General features: G+C 44.5%; 1 protein-coding gene across 2 annotated transcripts in view; it reads left to right on the top strand.

Moving 5' to 3' along the window:
- The window catches only part of ADCY8 (adenylate cyclase 8), a 376,530-nt gene that overhangs the window by 267,561 nt on the left and 85,851 nt on the right, over positions 1 to 23,118 (top strand). The window contains exon 8 of one of the 2 annotated variants that reach the window (XM_069731928.1): positions 17,837 to 18,034. The exons of the other annotated variant lie outside the window; for it this stretch is intronic. Coding sequence (XP_069588029.1) covers positions 17,837 to 18,034 — 198 coding nt within the window. The remainder of the gene's footprint in view (positions 1 to 17,836; positions 18,035 to 23,118) is intronic. 2 annotated transcript variants of the gene reach the window in all.

Genomic DNA, 23,118 nt, shown 5'->3' with positions numbered 1-23,118 from the left:
ATTTCACTGTAGCAGTCCAGGATGGTCTACCAAGTACTCACTGCCATGACTTGCTTTTAAAGGCTTGTGCAGTCGACCTTAGTTTAGGTCCGAGTGTGATCTGTCAAAACATCTTGAAACACTGTTATTAAGTGAGGCCGTGCACATGTCCTATTCTTTCCTCGCACTGGGGGGTCCGAGGAAAAAACATTGCGGCATGCATGATCTGCCTCCGATATTTGGATTGCACTCATCCATTCAAGTCTATGGGTCTGTGAAAAAAATTGACATCTGAGTGTGGTTTGATTTTCACGGACTGACACAATGGAGAAGTTGGAGAAACTTTTTTTTATTATTATTCTCCACCTCTGAGAGAAACGGATTCTAGTCTGATCAGAGTATGATTGACATAATTGTGCTGATTTTCTCGGATGGAGAACTTACGTCTGCACCTAGACGTAGCACCTAGACGTAGTGTAAGATTAGTCATCACAATAGGGACACCGTATCTTCATGTAGTGTCACTTCTTTCTCTCATCTTCTTACAATAGCTGGAGCTTTACGTCCAGGATGCCGACATTATCTGCGGCTATTTCTACTGATTGTTTCAGAGCTATAAATAGTCCGCGGCCTCGGTCATTATGTCCGGAGTGGCTCTGTCTGATCACCGTGTGGTCTGCTGAATGGGATTAGGGCATCCTGAACGTATTACATAACAGGTCTGCAGAGACAGAGAGTGATGGCCTGAGACTGGTGAGACTGGCCGGACGCCCAGCTGTCACACCGGCCACAGGAACGTGATCCAGTGTATCTCATGTCACACCGTAGTCAATGCTCAACTCCGAGCGTGAAGCCTGAGGGCCAGAATAATGGCAGGAAAACCAATATCGGGAGACGGAAAATCATGTGTTATATCTATTATCTATCTATCTATCTATCTATCTATCTATCTATCTATCTATCTATCTATCTATCTATCTATCTATCTATCTATCTATCTATCTTCTATCTATTATCTATCTATTATCTATCTATCTATCTATTATATATCTATTTATCTATCTATTATCTATCTATCTATTATATATCTATTTATCTATCTATTATCTATCTATCTTATCTATCTATTTCTTATCTATCTATTATCTATCTTTCTATCTGTCTATTATCTATCTATTATCACTCTATTCTCTATCTGTTATCTGTCTATTATCAATCTATCTCTATCTATCTATCTACCTATTATCTATCTATTATCCATCTAGTATCTATCTGTCTCTATCTATTATCTATCTATCTATCTATCTATCTATCCATTGTCCAGAAAAATGAAGGCAGCACTCCAATAGAAAAAATAGGTGATTTATTGGCCCATGTGCGACGTTTCAGTCCAAGATGTGGACCTTTCTCAAGCTTGAGAAAGGTCCACATCTTGGACTGAAACGTCGCACATGGGCCAATAAATCACCTATTTTTTCTATTGGAGTGCTGCCTTCATTTTTCTGGACAATAGCATGAGGTTTGGTATATACCTGGAAGGATTTTTTTGCACCCTTTGTCTTCTTTTGGTGCTGCTTTTTGTTTTCTTTTTCTATATCTATCCAACTACAGTGGGGAAATAAGTATTTGAACCCTTGCTGATGTTGTAGGTTTGCCCACTGACAAAGACATGGACAGTCTATAAATTTTAAGGGCAGGTTAATTTTAACATTGAGAGATAGAATATCAAAAATAAAATCCAGAAAATCACATTGTATAAATTATATACATTTGCATTTTGCAATGAGAAATAAGTATTTGATCCCCTACCAACCATTAAGAGTTCTGGCTCCTACAGACCAGTTAGACGCTGCTAATCAACTTGCTACCTGCGTAGGACAGGACAGCTGTCCTACATAGTCACCTTTATAAAAGATTCCTGTCCACAGACTCAACTAATCAGTCAGACTCTGCCAACAAGGGTTTTGCCACCAAGTATTAAAGGGAACCTGTCACCCCCAAAATCGAAGTTGAGCTAAGCCCACCGGCATCAGGGGCTTATCTACAGCATCCTGTAATGCATTCTGTATTGCTGTAGATAAGCCCCCGATGTATCCTGAAAGATAAGAAAAAGAGGTTAGATTATACTCACCCAGGGGCGGTCCCGATACGACGGGTGTTGCAGTCCGGTCCGGGGCCTCCCATCTTCATATGATGACATCCTCTTCTTGTCTTCGCGCTGCGGCTCCGGTGCTGGCGTACTTTGTCTGCCCTGTTGAGCAAAGTACTGCAGTGCGCAGGCGCTGGGCCTCTCTGACCTTTCCGGCACCTGCGCACTGCAGTACTTTCCTCAACAGGACAGACAAAGTACGCCTGCACAGTAGCTGCAGCGTGAAGACAAGAAGAAGGCGTCATCGTAACTAGATGGGAGGCGCTGGACCGGACCGCGATGCCCATCGGACCGGACCGCAGCGAGACCGCCCCTGGGTGAGTATAATCTAACCTGTTTTTCTCATCTTCCAGGATACATCGGGGCTTATCTACAGCATTACAGAATGCATCACAGAATGCTGTACATAAGCCCCTGATGCCAGTGAGCTTATAGCTCAACCTCGATTTTGGGGGTGACAGGTTCCCTTTAAGTCTTGTTTGCCACAGAAATCAAATACTTATTTCTCACTGCAAAATGCAAATGCATTTATATCGTTTATACAATGTGATTTTCGGGATGTTATGTCTTTTATTCTATCTCTCAATGTTAAAATGAACCTACCCTTAGACTGTTCATGTCTTTGTCAGTGGGCAAACTTACAAAATCAGCAAGGGTTCAAATACTTATTTCCCCCACTGTATCTATACTATGTGGATTAAGGTATCAGGACACCTCCACATTTCACCTACAGGAGTTTTCCTGACCTCCCGTTCTACATCCATAGACATTAATATGGAGTCGCTCCCTCTGGTAAAGCTCACAGCTTTTGGTAAAGGACAAGATTTTGCAGGCGTCTGTGGGAATGTTTGAGCATTTGTGAGGTCAGACCCTGATGGTGGGCAGAGGCCGGGCTCATAATCTCCGTTCCTGGATGGGGCTGAGGTCAGGGCTCTGTGTAATATACCGGGGGAGGGGGGCGAGGGGCTGGAAGTTATACATGGGGGAAATGGGATCTATCTATCTCCTATTTAATCAGAGGGTCTGGGACATTTATATGTATAGTATATATATACAGTTAGGTCCATATATATTTGGACAGAGACAACATTTTTCTAATTTTCGTTATAGACATTACCACAATGAATTTTAAACAAAACAATTCAGATGCAGTTGAAGTTCAGACTTTCAGCTTTCATTTGAGGGTATCCACATTAAAATTGGATGAAGGGTTTAGGAGTTTCAGCTCTTTAACATTAGAAAAATGTTGTCTCTGTCCAAATATATATGGACCTAACTGTAGGTTACCTGCAGGTTGTAGTGGAAATTACTGTGTAATATTATCGTCATCCATAATTCTGGCGCACAATGGCGCCCAGATATTCTGCTCAATGTGCTATAATGTGTATTAATAGTGTGCTGTGGTTTGGTGTGTGCATGCTGCCTACTCTACTGACCATCATGTATTTGTGTCTTCCGTTATTGGGACTTTCTGTATAACAACCAGTATAACAATAACACTAATAATAATAATAATAATAATGACCCCCACCCACCTGACCTCAGCAATAGGTTATAGTGCAGCTGCAGTACTTGTGCCATTCTCAGTATTCATTAAACGACTGCAGCAATAGTGCCACCTAGAGGGATGAAGCAGTACTGATCTCACTTGTCATGCCCCCAAACACTATTGTCCTGCAGGTATGTAGTTTTCCTTCTGTTCAGCCGCCTTACTGAAAGTGTGGTTACTGGGAGAAAATCAGGACTAGCACCACTAGTTTGAGCAGGAAAATATTCCTGACAGCATCCCTTTAATTTTGTTCTCCTTCTTTGTACTTTCTCCAGTTGTTAGATTTTTTTGTTTTGGTGCCTAAAACTGGACTGTGCTTTAAAGATATGATTGCATTTTTCAAAATGGTTAAATTACGGTATTACCATTTTTCTAAACGCCAAATACAAACCAATATCTTGCTTTCCTTTGATGCAGAAGACTGACATTGAGAGTCATAATTCAGCACTCAGTCTTTGGCCATTGTGTACTCGCCCAGTAGTGATCATCTGCTATCTATTGCAAGATTATGCAGGTCTGGTCCCTGTGTAGGAAAAAAACATCATGTACATTATATAAATATTTATTACCATGTACTATGAAATCCATCTTCTGCATCATGTAGAAACAGATCCCTGGGGGGCTTCTACGAGACCATGAGTTTAATTTTTTCAGGGGCATTTCTAGGGTTCTCCAAAAAGTGAACACAGTGTAATGACATCCAGTGACTCCCAGGTGAGATCTTTTCTGATTGTAGCCTACAGCTTTACATTTTGTTCTCTATCTGGGCCAGACCACTATGATGACTTCTTCCTAAAGCAGCACATCTCTGCACACAGATTTCACACCCTGATACTGCCTCTATCACCCCCATACAATAATGCCCTATTTATGCCCCACATCATACAATTACCCCATTTTTTCTGTTCTACAAACCAATATGACAGAGTAATAACTGTGCCCTCGTTTGTTCTCCCACATAGTAATACCCCCTTTGCTCCTGACACCACTTCCTGCAGAGACAAAGACCTGCTTCCACTTCCTGTAGAGAGAAAAAAATCTCCCATTTCCTGTACAGAGACAAAGACTCACCCCCAGTAGACAAAGACCAACCTCCACTTCCTGTAAAAACAAAAGACCTGCCCCGCTTCCTGTAGAGAGACAAAGACCTGCTGCCACTTCCTGTAGAGAGACAAAGACCTTCTGCCACTTCCTGCAGAGAGACAAAGAACTGCTGCCACTTCCTGTAGAGAGACAAAGACCTGCTGTCACTTCCTGTAGAGAGACAAAGACCTGCTGTCACTTCCTGTAGAGAGACAAAGACCTGCTGCCACTTCCTGTAGAGAGACAAAGAACTGCTGCCACTTCCTGTAGAGAGACAAAGACCTGCTGTCACTTCCTGTAGAGAGACAAAGACCTGCTGTCACTTCCTGTAGAGAGACAAAGACCTGCTGTCACTTCCTTTAGAGAGAGAAAGACCTACTGTCACTTCCTTTAGAGAGAGAAAGACCTACTGTCACTTCCTGTAGAGAGACAAAGACCTGCTGTCACTTCCTTTAGAGAGAGAAAGACCTACTGTCACATCCTGTAGCGAATCAAAGACCTGCTGCCACTTCCTGAAGAGACTAATACTTAAATAGTAATAATAATCTTTATTTTTATATAGCGCTAACATATTCTGCAGCGCTTTACAAACATTATCATCGCTGACCCCAATTCGGCTCACAATCTAAATTGCCTATCAGTATGTCTTTAGAATGTGGGAAGAAACCGGAGAACCCGGAGGAAACCCACGCATACACGGGAAGAACATACAAACTCCTTGTAAATGTTGTCCTTGGTGGGATTTGAACCCAGGACTCCAGCGCTGCAGTGCTAACCACTGAGCCACCGTGCTGCCCATACTTACCCCTACTTCCAGATAGACAAAGATCTGCCAACTCCTCTCGTACAGAGACAGAGTTGTTCCCACTTCTTGTAGAGGCAAAGATTCATTCCTACTTTCTGTAGAGAGAAAAAGATCACTGGCACTTCTTGTAGAGAGGCATATACCCACCTCCACTTCCTGTAGAAAGACCAATACACGTCACCATTTTCTTTAGAGACAAAGGCCAATCGCCACTTCCTGAGGAGAAATAAAGACTAGAGTTAAGGAAATTTTTCAAAATTTGGTTCTGATTATGATCGGTGGCGAATATTGAAAAAACAATATTCGCCACCGATCATAATCAGAAGCAAATGTCATTGGAGTCAATGGAACTAGAAATGAATGAATATGTTTGGAACCAATCATGAAACATAAATTTGGCACAAAAAGGGTACCAATATGGCACGAATATGGCAAGTTCAGATTCGGCGACCGATTCCGAACATATTCGCTTAACTCTAATACAGATACATTGCCACTTCCTGTAGAGAGGGAAATTCCCACCTCCACTTCCTTTAGAGACAAAACCTATCACTACTTCTTATAGAGAGAAAAAGACCCACTTCCTGTAGAATGACTATATGACCCATCGCCATTTCCCATAAATAGACTAATATCCACCGCCGCTTTCCATAATCCGTCTCGGCGTCTCTGCTTTTGGAGTTGGGACTTGTTTACCCTACGGGGGGGGGGCAGCATTATTCCCTATGGGGGGAGCTGTATTGTACCCTATGAAGGGGATAGCATTATTCCCAATGGGGGGAGCTGCATTATACCCTATGAGGGTGGGGCAGCATTATACCCATTGCACTTGACAACAGGCAGTTCACCAGAAGGAGACACCTAAAGTCTTGCATTTTATAGTTACTTTTATGGGGGAAAGGCAACATAATTTATAAATAAAGTGATTTGCAGACTGTTTATCATATTATTTATCAGATGAGATCAAGATGTTCAAAATTACAAGCACCATGTAACAACATCTCTGCTTCACGTTACAGTATAAAATGATACAGTGCTGGCGACCAGTAGGGCAAGCTTAGAATCATAGGATACTAGAATCCTAGAATGTTAGAGTTGGGCAGGACCTCCAGGGTCATCGTGTCCAACCCCCTGCTCAGTGCAGGATTCACTAAACCATCTCAGACAGATGTCTGTCCAGCCTCTGTTTGGAGACTTCCATTGAAGGAGAACTCACCACCTCTCATGGCAGCCTGTTCCACTCATTGATCACTCTCACTGTCAAAACGTTTTTTCTAATATCATACTGACAAATCTGTAAAGGTTCTATAGAAAAGAACAACTTTCCTTCAAGTCATTAGGAGTTGGAGGTCATTTTTAATATTAGTATTATTAGTATTGCAGCAGTAATTTGGAAACAACCCTAGATAATATCTGTCTTTCGTACTACGTCTTGTCTTCTGTCTGAGTTGTCGAGCTTCTCTGTATCATGCCTTTATTTGTTATCTATAGTCATCTTATTGCGGCTCATCATGTTCTTTATTTCCCTTTAAAGTTCCGCTCCTGTCCATGGAAAGTATCTGGTATGGAAGCTGAACCCCATTCACGTAATCGCTGCAGTACCAGACACAACCATGGGCATGAGTGGCGCTATTTCTGGAGGACAGCAGACATGTTTTTCCAACCATAATAGTCTGATGAACACTGTCTTCTCATTAGTTGTCAAAAACAAATCGCAGGATCTGTTTGTAGCATTATACATTTATGTTTTTAAGAATGTCCCCAGTTGTAAGATTGATGAGCTTTCTTAAAGATGTGCGGCCAATATGAGCTCTAACTCCTGGTGATCCCAGCGATCAGCTGCCTCAAGTGATTGCATTTCCTTCTTTATTAGTTACAGCGCCATACTATTAATAGTGGTCATGTCTGGTATTGCTACTCAGTCTCGGTTACATGAATGGGATGGAGCTGCTCTTAGCCTCTACTACAAGTATGGCACTGTACCTATCAAACCAAGGAGGGCATGTAGCTTTCGGCTAGAATGGCAAAAATCACTTTAGTTAATTGATCGGTGGGATTGCTAAGGATATGGAAAACAGTTTGCGGTGCACTTCTGTTAAAGGGGTTTTCTTATTCTCAATCTTTAGGAGTGTACCACAGTCTTATTTATTATTATTTCTTTAATTTTGTATCTTTTATCATTATGATTATCTCATACAACGATTTTCATATATACAGTATTGTGCAAAAATTGTAAGCAGGTGTGAAAAAATGGCAAGAATTAAGAATGTTTAAAAAATATATATATAATATATATATAATATAATTGTTCCCTTTATTTTTTGAGCTATATATATATATATATATATATATATATATATATATATATATATATATACTGCTCAAAAAATAAAGGGAACACTTAAACACCAGAATATAACTCCAAGTAATTCAAACTTCTGTGAAATCAAACTGCCCACTTAGGAAGCAACACTGATTGACAATCAATTTAACATGCTGTTGTACAAATGGAACAGACAACAGATGGAGATTATTGGCAATTATCAAGACACACTCAATAAAGGAGAGGTTCTGCAGGTGGGGAGCACAGACCACATCTCAGTACCAATGCTTTCTGGCTGATATTTTGGTCACTTTTGAATGTTGGTTGTGCTTTCACACTCGTGGTAGCATGAGACGGACTCTACAACCCACACAAGTGGCTCAGGTAGTGCAGCTCATCCAGGATGGCACATCAATGCGAGCTGTGGCAAGAAGGTTTGATGTGTCTGTCAGCGTAGTGTCCAGAGGCTGGAGGCACTACCAGGAGACAGGCCAGTACACCAGGAGATGTGGAGGGGGCCGTAGGAGGGCAACAACCCAGCAGCAGAACTGCTACCTCAGCCTTTGTGCAAGGAGGAACAGGAGGAGCACTGCCAGAGCCATGCAAAATGACCTCCAGCAGGCCACAAATGTCCATGTGTCTACACAAATGGTTAGAAACCGACTCCATGAGGATGGTCTGAGTGCCCGACGTCCACAGATGGGGGTTGTGCTCACAGCCTGTTAGGGTTGGCGTAACGCACCGAATATATATTTTTTTAGAGGAAATTGGTGCGTTCTCAACCCGGGATCCACCGTGCAGGAAAGCACCTGCAGCTAAATATGGTGGTACTATATAGTGGTATAAAAAGACTCTGTTACTTCACAGAGTCTGTTAGCAAAGATAACGCTGTGCCCTGTTTGGCTCACAGAGGCACACAGCTACTTAGTAGAGCAGATGGTGGTCATGCAATCAGATGCAAACATGAAACTCCTCGCCAGAGGTGCCAGCATTCTAGGGGCTTATTTCAGCCGGGTCCCTGAATACACACGCACAAAACTCCTCGCCGGAGGTGCCAGCATTCTAGGGGCTTATTTCAGCCGGGTCCCTGACTGCATACAAAACATGACCACACTGGTGCTGAGCTCATACATAAATTGACACTAGCGCATGGCCGTGCGGTCATGAGAACCCTTTATAGCTGTAGCACCTACAGGACCTTCAAAGAAGGACCAATGGAAGGCTGCCACAGAACCTGATCAGGTACAGGGCATTCCTGAAGGACCAATGGAAGTTGCTGCAGTACCTGAGCATGTGACCCTTGATCTCCACTGAGAGATCTTGCCCTGGGCATGCTCAGTGTGTGCAAAGCAGGACTTAGTCCGAGAAAAGCCTGCTCGCCGCAGACCAGTGCAGGGTACAATAGTAAAGCCTGGAGAGGCAGCAGTAACCCTTTGCACAGTATCAGATTCAGTGAGACGCTGGGACCGACGTCTCCGCTGAGCAGGCTCCACTGCGGCCGATGCAGAATGGGAGACCGCAGCAGACATGGTTCGAGATTCCCCCTCTGCAGCGGCGGGAACTCAACTCCTAACATTATCCCCCCTCTTAGGGCCCCCCCCCTCCTTGAGCCTCGCTACGCTCAAAAGCTGCAATGAGCAGCGGAGCCCGAAAGTGCTCCACAGGTTCCCAGGTTCTATCTTCTGGACCGTGACCCTTCCAGTCCACCAGATAAAATTTCTTGCCACGTACCACCTTGCACCCCACGATTGCATTCACCTCAAACTCATCCGTGGATGAATCCGATGTCCCGGCAGATGACTCAGAAAACCGCGACATATGAACGGGCTTTAAGAGGGAAACGTGAAAAGTGTCGGTGATACCAAGGCGTGGAGGAATAGCCAAACGGGAGACCACAGGGTTGGCCTGTTCCAGAACCTTGAACGGGCCAATGTAGCAAGGCGCAAACTTAGTGGACTCAACTCGCAGCCTGATGTTACAGATGGAGAGCCACACTAAGTCGCCAGGAGCAAAGGTCGGAGCGGGGCGCCGGTGTGTATCAGCTGAAACCCTCATTCTCTCCTTGGAGGCCCGGATGGCATCCTGTGTGCGGTTCCAAATGTGACGAGCCTCCACCGCCCAGTCTGCCACCCTAGAATCGGTGGATGACACGGGCATGGGCACCGGGACACACGGATGCTGGCCGTAATTAAGGAGAAAAGGAGTCTGCCCAGTGGATTCGACTACGGCGTTGTTCAAGGCAAATTCCGCCCAAGGTAGCAAAGATGCCCAGTCATCCTGCCTAGCAGAGACAAAATGCCGCAAGTATGTCACCAGAGTCTGGTTGGTCCTCTCTGCCAAGCCATTCGTCCCGGGATGGTATGCAGAGGAGAGATTCAACTCTATGCTGAGTAAACGGCAGAGCTCTCTTCAAAACTGAGACGCAAACTGGGGACCCCGGTCGCTGACAATTTTATCAGGCATTCCATGTAAACGGAAAATATGTTTTATGAACAATGCTGCCAAAGCCCGTGCAGAAGGTAACCGTGGAAGCGGCACCAAGTGCACCATTTTAGAGAAATGATTGGTGACAACCCAGATAACGGTGCAGCTGCGAGACTTGGGTAAGCCCACCACGAAATCCATCCCGACCATTTCCCAGGGCCCGCCATCGGCAGGGGGTAAAGCAACCCAGCAGGCCGTTGCCGAGGAGACCGATTCTGGGCGCAGGAAACGCACGCCCGAATATAGTCCCCGACATCATGGGCCATATGCGGCCACCAGTACGTTCTCGCCAAAAGCTCAGATGTCCTTTTGGTCCCAAAATGCCCACCCACTCTGCACGAGTGAGCCCAAGCGAGAACCTCCGGTCGCAAATTCGCTGGCACGAAAGTCTTGCCCGGGGGCACAGACTCTAGCGAAACCGGAGCTACAGTTCTCAGGCTCTCAGAAGGGACAATAAGCTGAGGCTCCTCCTCCTCCTCAGATGACACTACGGAGCAGAAGAGAGCGTCAGCGCGAATGTTCTTCTCCCCGGAGAGAAAATGAAGAGTAAAATGAAACCGGGAGAAGAACAGGGACCATCTAGCCTGGCGAGAATTCAGCCGCTGGGCCGTCTGTAGATATACCAAGTTCTTGTGGTCAGTGAATACCTGGAAGGGAAAGCGAGCTCCCTCCAAGAGGTGTCTCCACTCTGAGAAAGCCAACTTCATGGCTAGCAACTCCCTGTCCCCGATGGAATAATTCCTCTCTGCCGGTGTGAAGGTCTTGGAGAAGAAGCAAGGATGCTTCCGACCTTGAGCATCCTTTTGGAAAAGGACTGCTCCAGCACCAACGGATGAGGCATCCACCTCCATGATAAATGTCTTATCTACATCGGGGCGATGTAGAATGGGAGCGCTAGCGAAGTGTGACTTAACCGAGAGGAAGGCTTTGGAGACATCCTCCAACCACAACTTGGGATTTGCTCCCTTCTTGGTGAGGGCAACCAAGGGAGTTACCAAAGTTGAGAAGTGTGGGATGAACTGACAATAGTAATTAATGAACCCCATAAAGCGCTGCACCGCTTTAAGTGAATGGGGTTCCTGCCAGTCCATCTCAGCCTGTAGCTTGGCAGGATCCATAGCCAAACCCTGGGCAGAGATGATATAACCAAGGAAAGGCAAGGACTCCTGCTCAAACACACACTTCTCCAACTTGGCGTAGAGGGAGTTTGCCCGTAAAAGGTCGAAGACTTTGCGAACTTCTCTCCGATAGGCATCAATATCTGGAGAGTAGATGAGAATATCATCCAGATAGACTACGACAGAGGTGGCGAGCATATCCCGGAAGATGTCGTTCACAAAGTCTTGGAAAACGGCTGGGACATTACAGAGCCCGATGGGCATCACCAGATATTCATAGTGCCCATCCCTGGTGTTAAAAGCCGTCTTCCATTCGTCCCCCTCACGGATGCGAATCAGGTTGTAAGCACCCCGCAGATCTAATTTTGTAAATACCCTTGCTCCCCGTAGCCTATCAAAAAGCTCAGATATCAGGGGTAATGGGTACTTCTTCTTAACGGTGATGGCGTTAAGACCCCTGTAGTCTATGCATGGACGTAAGTCTCCACTCTTTTTCTGCACAAAGAAGAACCCAGCCCCTGCAGGTGACACTGACTTCCTAATGAATCCTCTTGCCAGATTCTCTTGGATGTACTGAGACATTGCCTCCGTCTCCGGGAAAGATAACGGATAGACTCGACCCCGGGGATTCTCAGCACCAGGCAAGAGGTCAATAGGACAGTCATAGGGGCGGTGAGGCGGAAGGGTCTCCGCAGCACTTTTGGAGAACACGTCCGCATAGGGCCAATAATGCTTGGGGAGAGAGGAAAGATCTGCAGGTACCTCTGTTGTAGCAACCTGAACGCACTCCCTCTGACATCTACCCTCACAGGATTTACTCTATCCCAAAATTCTTCCTGAGGACCACTCTATATGAGGGATTGGCAAATTCGCAACTGGCACCATGTGCTCTTCACGGATGAAAGCAGGTTCACACTGAGCACATGACAGACGTGACAGAGTCTGGAGATTCTGTGGAGAGCGATCTGCTGCCTGCAACATCCTTCCGCATGACCGGTTTGGCAGTGGGTCAGTAATGGTGTGGGGTGACATTTCTTTGGAGGGCCGCACAGCCCTCCATGTGGTCGCCAGAGGTAGCCTGACTGCCATTAGGTACCGAGATGAGATCCTCAGACCCCTTGTGAGACCATATGCTGGTGCGATTGGCCTTGGGTTCCTCCTAATGCTGGACAATGCCAGACCTCGTATTGCTGGAATGTGTCAGCATTTCCTGCAAGATGAAGGCATTGAAGCTATGGACTGGCTCACCCATTCCCCAGACCTGAATCCAATTGAACACATCTTGCACCATCCACCAACGTCACGTTGCACCACAGACTGGTTAGTGGTTGGCGGATTCTTTAGTCCAGGTCTGGGAGGAGATCCGTCAGGAGACCATCCTCATCAAAAGCATGCCCAGGCATTGCAGGGAGGTCATACAGGCACGTGGAGGCCACACACACTACTGAACATCATTTCCTTGTCTTGAGACATTTCCACTGAAGTTGGATCAACCTGTAACTTCTTATTCCACTTTGATTTTGAGCATCATTCCAACTCCAGATCTCCGTGGGATATTAGTTGTGATTTACGTTGATCATTTTAAGGTTTCATTGTTCTCAACACATTCCACTATGTAATGAATAAAGATTTACAACTAGAATATTTCATTCAGTAATATCAAGGATGTGGGATTTTAGTGTTCCCTTTATTTTTTGGGGGGGCAGTGTATTTAGAAGTGTTAATAGTTTATTTTTATCCATTAACAAAAAGCAAAATGAATGAATTAATGAGCAATATAAATCCAATCAGTATTGGGAACCACATTTTGACTTTAAAACAGCATCAAAGTGTCAGTTCTTCTAGATACACATTGCCCACAAGGAGGAACATGGGGAACTCGGCAGGAGGTTGTTCCAAACATCTTGGAGAACTGTAAAAACTTGATTCCAGCTCACCTAGTAGCTCTATGCTCATCCACCTGGGGCTCAGATACCGGCCTCGGCCTGGCCTCACATCAAGGAAAATAGAAAAAATTGGAGTCCAGCTCAACAGGACTAGATTTTCCTTTTCTTTTTATTTTTCAAATGAAAATAAAGTGCATACAAAAGAAAAATGTACATGGTCGACATGACCCAGTCGATGCGTTTCGACTGCACTAAGCCGTCGTACTCATGACTCTTGGCGAACTGACCCCAGATCTTCTGTGGCTGTTGCTTGTAAAAATCCTTCTGTCTCTTCATGAAATCCCAGACAGACTGGATGATGTGAGATCAGGGCTCTGTAGGGCCGGATCATTACTTCCAGGACTCCTCATTCTTAATGACATTGGCTGGATGTTGGGGGTCGTTGTTCTGCTGAAAGAATGAATTTGGAGCCAGACGCCTCCCTGATTGTATTACATGATGGATAAGTATCTGCCTGTATTTCTCAGCATTGAGGACACCAAGATATTGGCAACGTTGAATACCATAGACGCAATGATCGGCCAAGGAAACTTAGTGCAGCAGATGAAAGCCATAACATGCTCATTGTACATATCTGCAAAATTGTTAAATGTCCAGCAGTGCCATCAGCTCAGAACTGGCAGCAACGAGAGGGACCCAGCGGCATCCATCTACTGCTTGGAGAAGTCTGGCCAGAAGGAGTCTTTATGGAAGAACTGAGGTCAAAATGCCCAAACCTTCCACATGGAAACAACGCCAAGTTGCTCAACTATAGATGAAAACATAGGAACCGGGGTGCAGAAAAATGGCAGCAGGTGCTCTGGACTGAGGAGTCAAAATGTGAAATATTTGGCTGTAACAGAAGCAGATAGTTCACCAAAGGGCTGGAGATCGGCACAATAATGAGGGTCTGCGGGAACAGTGAAGTATGATGGAGGGTCCTGCAAATTTGTGGCTGCATTTTGCAAATTGAGTTGTGCATTTGGTCAGGATTAATGGTGAGAAATACAGGCAGATACTGATCCATCATGTAATACCATCAGGGAGGCGTCTGGCTCCAAATTTATTCTGCAGCGGAACAACGACGCCCAACATTCTGCCAATGCCATTAAGAACGAGGAGTCCTGGAAGTGATGATCCGGCCCCTCAGATCCCTGATTTCACATCATCCAGTCCATCTGGGATCTCATAAAGGATCTGCACAAGTGACATCTATAGAGGATCTGGGATTAGTTCTCCAAGATGTTTGGAGCAACCTCCTGCCGAGTTCCTTCACAAACCGTGTGCAAGTGACCGAGAAATGATGGTGGCGACGGGCAGTCATCAAATATTGATGGGATTTAGATTTCTCTTCTGTTCATTCACTTTGTATTAACTATTAACACTTCTGTGGTTAGAACCATTTGCATCATCTTCTCCTGAATCTTTTGCACAGTACTGTATACATTTATAAATGGATAATAAGTTCCGGCTGCTCCGGTTTAATGTAACATAAATCACTTAACACTACAGAAATGCCACTTCCGTCCATCCGTCTTTCTACAGCCTCAGTATAATATGAGCAGTTTTGAGCATAATGCCCAATAATGTCTATTTTACGTCCATTTTCCCTGTAGTCACTTCTGGAAAAGAGGCTTTTCGAGAGGTTAATTGATAACTTATCTTGCATTGGCTTTTTGGCAGTAATGTAATTTACTGCAGCAATTAGATGAGTTCAGTGGCTTTCTACAGTACAATGGGGGGAGTAGAAAGGAAAATTCCCGTCCTCATTGGAAACATTGTGTCCTCTGACAATAGATGAGTTTGTTAAATTGCCGTTTTCAGATTTGTAGCATGTGTCACTGAGCGGCGAGATCTAATGAATGGCAATCAGAATAATTCAGCAAATGGACCGATTACTTCGTGGAATATCAATGAACAATGCCGTGAGTTTTATAGGGCGAGCTCGGTTATTCATTATCGATGGGCATTAACATTGGTAATAACGAAAACTGGGGTCACCCATGCCATCACTGATGTCTACCTTCCATCTTGGGTTTTCCATTTTTACAAAAGTTTGTTCTTTTGCATTTACACCTTCCATAGGATAATGGTTAACATGCTGATTGCTGGGACCACCCAAGCACAGAGCTATAGCATGCCCCTTTTAATTGAGTGATAGTTCTGCCACCCCGATTCATTCCTTATATTTGGTACCAATGAAGATAGCCGAGAATTGTAATTGACTGTCTCCTTTAGCCCCATAAACAGTGAATAGGGATGACCCTACTGTTGGGAGGGTGCTATCGGTCAGACCTACAATCCTGTGCGTTGGTGATGACTTCCTAAGTTGGGGAAGCCCCGTTAAGTAAAATTCTCACCCATCATACTTATGGCTTTTGCAACACTAGAACCCTAGAGGAAGCCTTTAAGACGGGGGTCAGCAACTTGCAACACTAGTCCTGTTGATCTGACCGGTTGTAAGGGTTGCGGTGCCAACTCTAAGAGGGGGAGATGTCTCGGAGAGAAGCTTTCTCTAGTAGGTCGCATGGAGTTATCTAGATCATCCCCTATCAGAGATTCATTACATATTTGGGGAAGGTGTCCTATATGTGACTGGTCCGAATAAAATTTAAGATGAATTTAAGTATGTCAAGCCCCCCTTGAGACATGCCGATCAGGGGATGTGGGAGGTAGATGGGTCTAACAGTTGGGTAAATCCAGTGCCAGTGGAATGAGCCTCACGCTCCGCGTGAAGAAAATTCCATTGCAAGGAAAAAGTAGGATCAAACCAAAAAAAAATCCAGATTATATTAGCCTTGTCTTGCGGTGCTCAGCTTGATACTTGTAAAAGATCATGAAAATTCAGAGGAGAGCAAGAGAAGTGGCACTCACCAGCAATTTCAGCAAAATGCACTTTATTTCGGTCACAGGACTGCAGAGACATCAGCCGTTTCGCTAGTTAATGCGTCTTCTAGCTCACAGAGGAAGCTGGAAAAGCCAGAAGAAGCGTGTCCTCAGGCGAAACAGATGTTCATTTCACTGATGTTTCTATCTGCAATCCTGTGACTGACACAAAGTGCATTTTACTGAAGTTGCTGGTGGTGAGTCCTGCTTCTCTCGCTCTCCTGTGAATTTTCATGACCATTCGAAGAGGCACCTGGCCGCTGAACCTTCTTATTAGCTCTTATAGGTTTGTAGCAAGAGGTCTACTAACACTGTTCGAAGATACAAAGCTACTAAATTAAGTCTAAGCTTCCTTTAAGAGATCTGTCTAAATGTGGGTTATTGATCATTAAAGGGGGTGTTGAGGATATCAACACTTCCAGAATCGGTGGAGACACCAAGCGCGCTGCCATGGCAGGAGATTCAATAGATGAGCGATTCTTATTTCTTTATTTTACAAAGTTCCCTACTCTTTGCTCATAACAATAAACCTTAAGAAAACATTTTGTAAAGGGGATGAATCTCTATTTTTGAATTCTCTCCTTTTGGCCAGAGTGGAGAGCAGCTACAAAGAGTGTCTTTGCCTCTGGAGGACCAGTCCTGTCCTGCCTTACACATACAACCCATGGATTTGAATGTACGCAGTGTAATACTTCATTTGGCCTCTGGTGGTGCTGCAGGAACATTGAACACTTTCCTCCTTACATAACATATCTGATCGCTGGGGATTTTAGTAGGGGGACCATTTTATTAAGTTAGAACTGTCCAAAGTGAAGAACGCTCTTGGCATTATAGGACATTGAAACTTTGCAGATTGAGACAATTTCATCCATAATGAGGTCACCAGAGGCATTTTAGATAGGTTCCTTCAGAAATGGTCATCCTCTAGTCAACAAGCCCAAACAAATGTTCACAAAATAGTCTTTTCATGAGGCCAAATGTTGAGGGACCATAGTTCTCATCATATTAGTGAGGATAGGGCTCGACACGCTACCAATGGCTTGTTTAATAACATGGTGCAAATTGATACTTCGTATCTGATGGAACCAATTGGATTTATATTATTTCAGAGGTCTAAGTTGTTACTTGTGGTCTCCACACATGAGGTGCAGACCACGACCCAACCTGGGCTCATCCTCAAGATTGCCTCCTCCATGTATCATGTTATTAAACCGTATCCATTTGCCATCTATACACCATGAAGGAAGACGAAGGATGAGTCGATATTCGGCTCTACGACGTCTCCAGTCATCGTGTTGTGGAGTGAATGGATCTGCTGCTTTCTCCTGCCCATTGGCTCGCCGCACGGACTAGCCGCCATCGTTGTGTAGAGGTGATGGGTGCACATGACGTAACATGTATTGTGCTCTTCTTTCAATTGCATGGAATGCTGTTTTTGACTTGCAATGCCAACATGACCTAAAATATATTGCATTTTTTTTTCATAACCCCAGGGGACTAGCAGGTTTTATTTTTTTGCATGTGCTTTCCCCTAGACTCTGGCTGCGCTAACAAGAAATTCAATAAATCTGCTTCCAAACCATCTTGCACAAGCTTTGCATGTCCAGTCTGGTCCTGAGGAGATTAACAAGCGAATAGAACACACCATCGACTTACGGAGTGGAGATAAGTTGAGAAGAGAGCATATCAAGCCTTTCTCACTGATGTTTAAAGACTCCAGCCTGGAGCATAAGGTAGCTGAGTCTGGGTGGCAAGACCGTCTCTATCGTCTGTGTAATGGGTCGTTATGAAAGAGAAAAAAAAAAAATATTTGTGAAAATTCCATGTTGTTTTGTTAACGGTATTAAGCCCGGGCCCCGCCTTTTAAAGTCAACCTGCCACCGACACTACTTTAAACGAGTCAATTGTGTCATGCCCTAAGACCGGGAGTGCACAACCTGCTGTCCCGGGGGACAAATACTGCCCACAATTTTATTCTGTGCGGCCATTTCTGGCGCCTGCTTATTGAGTCCTCCAGAAAGGAAGAATTGGTCGAGCAGTAATGAAGCTCTCTCTGTAAGAGCGCAGTCAGATGGTCGTATAAATCGGACCGAGACTGGAAGGCAGTGCACGGACTGGTCGGCGGCTCTCCTGACCCAAGCGTGAGAACTTCATGTATTTCTATGCACTCGGGACGGGAGAGCCGCCGGCCAGTCCGTGCACTGCTTTCCGATCTCGGTCCGACTGCTACACTAAGGGCTCATGCAGTTGGTTGTCCACTCAACAAGGTCCGAGCACAGGCCAAAATGCTCTCCTTGGCCGCAGTGTGACCACCTCATAGAATTATATGAAGCTGTCACGCTCAAGTCGGGAGTCCCGCAGCCAGTCCGTGCATTGCTATGCGTGCTTGGACCATATTGCCCAGATGTCTGCATGAGCCCTAAGTTTTTATGCCTCCTGAACTGCAGTGGAGATAGCCCTGCTTACAGGTGGCCACCTCCACTCCTTTTCTCCGGAGTGCCATGGAGGGGAAGAGGGGACTCACATTTTCTGAATAAGTTACCAGTTATATGTCAGATATGGTTCAGGTTGGCAAACCCCTCATTAGACCTTTTGGGGGTGTTACGTCTAACAATATGTACCTCGTCTCCCCCCAAAAAAAGGTTGTGCACCCCTGCCTTAATACAGGTCAATGTTATTGCTTCCACTAAACAGCCGCTTAAATTACGAAATATTAGGGCTATACATAGGATCGCACTCCATACCTGCTCCAAAATGACTGTCTGCATCATTTGATCCTTTTTGGAGCAGGCGATTGCCATATTTTCATCCCTTCGTGCTCTGCATGCCACAATGAGTTCCTTTTGGCATGAGCGATTAGCGTATTTTCAGCCCTCCACATCCTGTGTTCCTCTTTAGGAGCCTGTTAAGTGTTCATATACAGTGGGTACGGAAAGTATTCAGACCCCTTTAAATTTTTCACGACAAATGAGAAAAAAATGAACTTTTTTTGAATTTACCAAATGGCTGCAATGAAACAAAGAGTGAAAAATTTAAGGGGGTCTGAATACTTTCTGTACCCACTGTATCACGGGGTATGACACCATTGTGCTAATTTACAGATGTGTCCTTTCTTACCGTTTCTCTAAGTCCAATAATCTACTATATAAAGCTGAATGTGTGTGTGTGTGTGTGTGTGTGTGTGTGTGTGTGTGTGTGTGTGTGTGTGTGTGTGTGTGTGTGTGTGTGTGTGTGTGTGTGTATGTCCGGGATTGGCATCTGCACCGTCGCAGCTACAGCCACAAAATTTTGCACAGTCACACGTCTGGACCCTGAGAGCGTCATAGGCTATATTGTGAGGCGAAATTTTAACCCCGTGCGTTCCAATTCACCAAACAATTTTGCCCCTATCTACATAATGGGGAAAAAAGTGAAAGGAAAAGTGTTGGAGGCGTCGCAGCTACAGAAACAAAATTTTGCACAGTCACACGTCTGGACCCTGAGAGCGTCATAGGCTACGTTGTGAGGTGAAATTTTAACCCCGCGCGTTCCAATTCACCAAACAATTTTGCCCCTATCTACATAATGGGGAAAAAGTGAAAGGAAAAGTGTTGGAAGCGTCGCAGCTAGAGCAACAAAATTTTGCACAGTCACACGTCTGGACCCTGAGAGCGTCATAGGCTATGTTGTGAGGTGAAATTTTAACCCCGCGCTTTCCAATTCACCAAACAATTTTGCCCCTATCTACATAATGGGGGAAAAAAGTGAAAGGAAAAGTGTTGGAGGCGTCGCAGCTACAGAAACAAAATTTTGCACAGTCACACGTCTGGACCCTGAGAGCGTCATAGGCTACGTTGTGAGGTGAAATTTTAACCCCGCGCGTTCCAATTCACCAAACAATTTTGCCCCTATCTACATAATGGGGAAAAAGTGAAAGGAAAAGTGTTGGAAGCGTCGCAGCTAGAGCAACAAAATTTTGCACAGTCACACGTCTGGACCCTGAGAGCGTCATAGGCTATGTTGTGAGGTGAAATTTTAACCCCGCGCTTTCCAATTCACCAAACAATTTTGCCCCTATCTACATAATGGGAAAAAATGAAAGGAAAAGTGTTGGAGGCAAATTGACAGCTGCCAGATGTGAACAAGGGGGACTTAAAGAATGAGAGCGATGGCGCCAAAGAGTATATACCGTACAGTTGCTAAGGTGGGGCCCCGACATGGGATACTCACCACACACGGGGATATGAACACACACAAAATGCGCCACACACTACCACGTGCTTGAACACATATACCACCCTCAGCACACATTTCACCACACATACACCAACCTCGCCACATAAAAGTCGAAACACAAAAGTCGCCGCTCAAAACTCACCACGCGCCAAACTCGCCACATGCAAAAACTAGGCACACGCAAAACTCGCCACAAGTGCAAAATTCTCCTCATGAAAAACTCGCCACACGCAAAACTTGCACACGCGGAAAAATTGCCACATGCACAAAAGTTGCCTCACACAAAACTTGCACATACTCAAAAGGCACCACACATAATACTCGCAATGCGCAAAACTCGCCATGCGCAAAACTTGCTGCACACAACTTGCTACACTAACCTGTCACATGCAACTCGACACACAAAAAGTTGCTACACGCATGTTGCTACACAAAACTCATCTCACAAAAGTCGCTACATGCATATCGCCACACACAACTCAACACACACAACTTGACAAACGAAACTCGCCCTAAAACACACAAGTCTGGTATTATCCTTCAAAAATAAAAATCTGATTAATAAGCAGACAAACTACAACAATTGCACCATATAGGAAATACGGCAGCTGTCAGTCACATGACCTGTCTATTATGTGTATGTGTGAGCTAATATATACTGCCAGGGGGAGGGCTTCCTGTTGGCTGGGGATTTATCAGGCTGCCAATTTAGCTTACAAATACTGAGGTAAAAATACTGAGCAAATAATGTGTGAACGAGGACTAATACAGGAGGAGATGACACACAGGTATATACTATATACAGGGGAGATGACACACAGATATATACTATATATAGGAGAGATGACACACAGGTATATACTATATAGAGGAGGAGATGACATATAGGTACATATATATACAGGAGGAGATGACATACAGGTATATACTATATACAGGAGGAGATGACATACAGGTATATGCTATATATAGAAGATGACATGCAGGTATATACTATATGCAGGAGGAGATGACACTCAGATATATACTATATACAGGGGAGATGACACACAGGTATATACTATATACAGGAGGAGATGACATACAGGTATATACTATATATAGAAGGAGATGACATTCAGGTATATACTATATATAGGGGAGATGACACACAGCAGGTATATACTATATACAGGGGAGATGACATACAGGTATATACTATATACAGGAGATGACATACAGATGTATACTATATATAAGGGAGATGACAAACATGTATATACTGAGGTGATGAGGTGAAAATGAGAGGTGTGAGGTGAAAATGAAAAGGTGTGAGTGCAAAATGAGAGGAGTGAGGAAAAATAGTGGAGTGATCAGAAAATGACAGATGTGAGGTTGAAATGACAAGTGTTAGGGGGGAATGAGAGGAGTGAGGGAGAAAATGAGAGGTGTGAGGGAGAAAATGAGAGATGTGAGGGGGAAAATGAAAGATGTGATTGGGAAAATGAGAGGCGTGATGGGAAAATAAGAGAAGTGGGGTGCTATAACTAACCACAGATATTTACTATGCCCAGGCAACGCCGGGCTCTTCAGCTAGTTAAAAATAAAATAGCAAACATTAACTTTGTGATACTCTGTCGGGAGATGTCTATGCCATATGTCTCTATGTTGCCACCCAGTGGTTGTGATGTGGGTTGCAGTCGTGTAGAAGGTTTTGGTTGTGATGTGTTGAATCTGTATGGGGAGAAACTAGCGTCCTTAACAAAATTTGCATGAAGTTAAGGCAAGACGCTTCCGTAGTGACGCGTTCTCTCTAAATCCACGTATAATATTGCGTTAGCATTTATGCCCTTTCTTGAATTACTGGATGTTTTGTTCTCCATTCTCATCCAGAGCTGGTTTCAGATTTCTGCTGGTTCATCATGTACAGGGCGATAAATGTAGTTGGTCGCACCATGGGACTCAAGAATAAGGGGGTCCAGACTGTCTCTTTTGTCCATGTGAGAATACCAATACTATTAAAGACCCCTAATAGTTGGGGTCCCTTTTGTTGACTTTATTTATTTTAGCCAACTTTTTCTACTAATTTTCCGCTCCAGATCGTCTGTAAGTTCTTTACGTAGCTGAGTGCTTTTTCAAAAATGTTATAAATCCACCAGCGCTCCTGGTTATGACGGCTCTCTCTGCTCTTCCCCTTTCTTGTCCTAGTGTTAGGGCTCATGCTCACCACCAATTATATCGGATGCGGACGAGTGCTAGCTGTGGTTTTCACGGATAGCAGTCAAAGCCATGTTATTGTATGGGACTGTGCACATGTCCAATTTTTTTGCTCGAGGAAAAAAATATGTGACATGTTCGACTTTGATCCTAGTGTCAGATCAAAGTCGGCAATGCAAGTCTATGGGTCTGTAGAAAACATTGGATGGCACTTGGATGAAATCCGTGCCCCGTCTGAATTTTCACGCACTGACATAATAGAGGAGGTTGAAAAACTCCTTTGAGAGCAACTGATCCCACTCTGAACAAAATCTGATTAAACTCTAATCAGAGACTGTTTTTCTCAGTTGGACAAAAAAGGATCATGTGACCCTACCCATAGAGATAGCAGCACGTAAGACGAGGG

The sequence above is a fragment of the Ranitomeya imitator genome, chromosome 6 (genome assembly GCF_032444005.1).
Source record: "Ranitomeya imitator isolate aRanImi1 chromosome 6, aRanImi1.pri, whole genome shotgun sequence".
NCBI classification, from domain to species: domain Eukaryota; kingdom Metazoa; phylum Chordata; class Amphibia; order Anura; family Dendrobatidae; genus Ranitomeya; species Ranitomeya imitator.
Note: the sequence above shows the minus strand (reverse complement) of the source record. Positions and strands in the feature narration are given on the sequence as shown.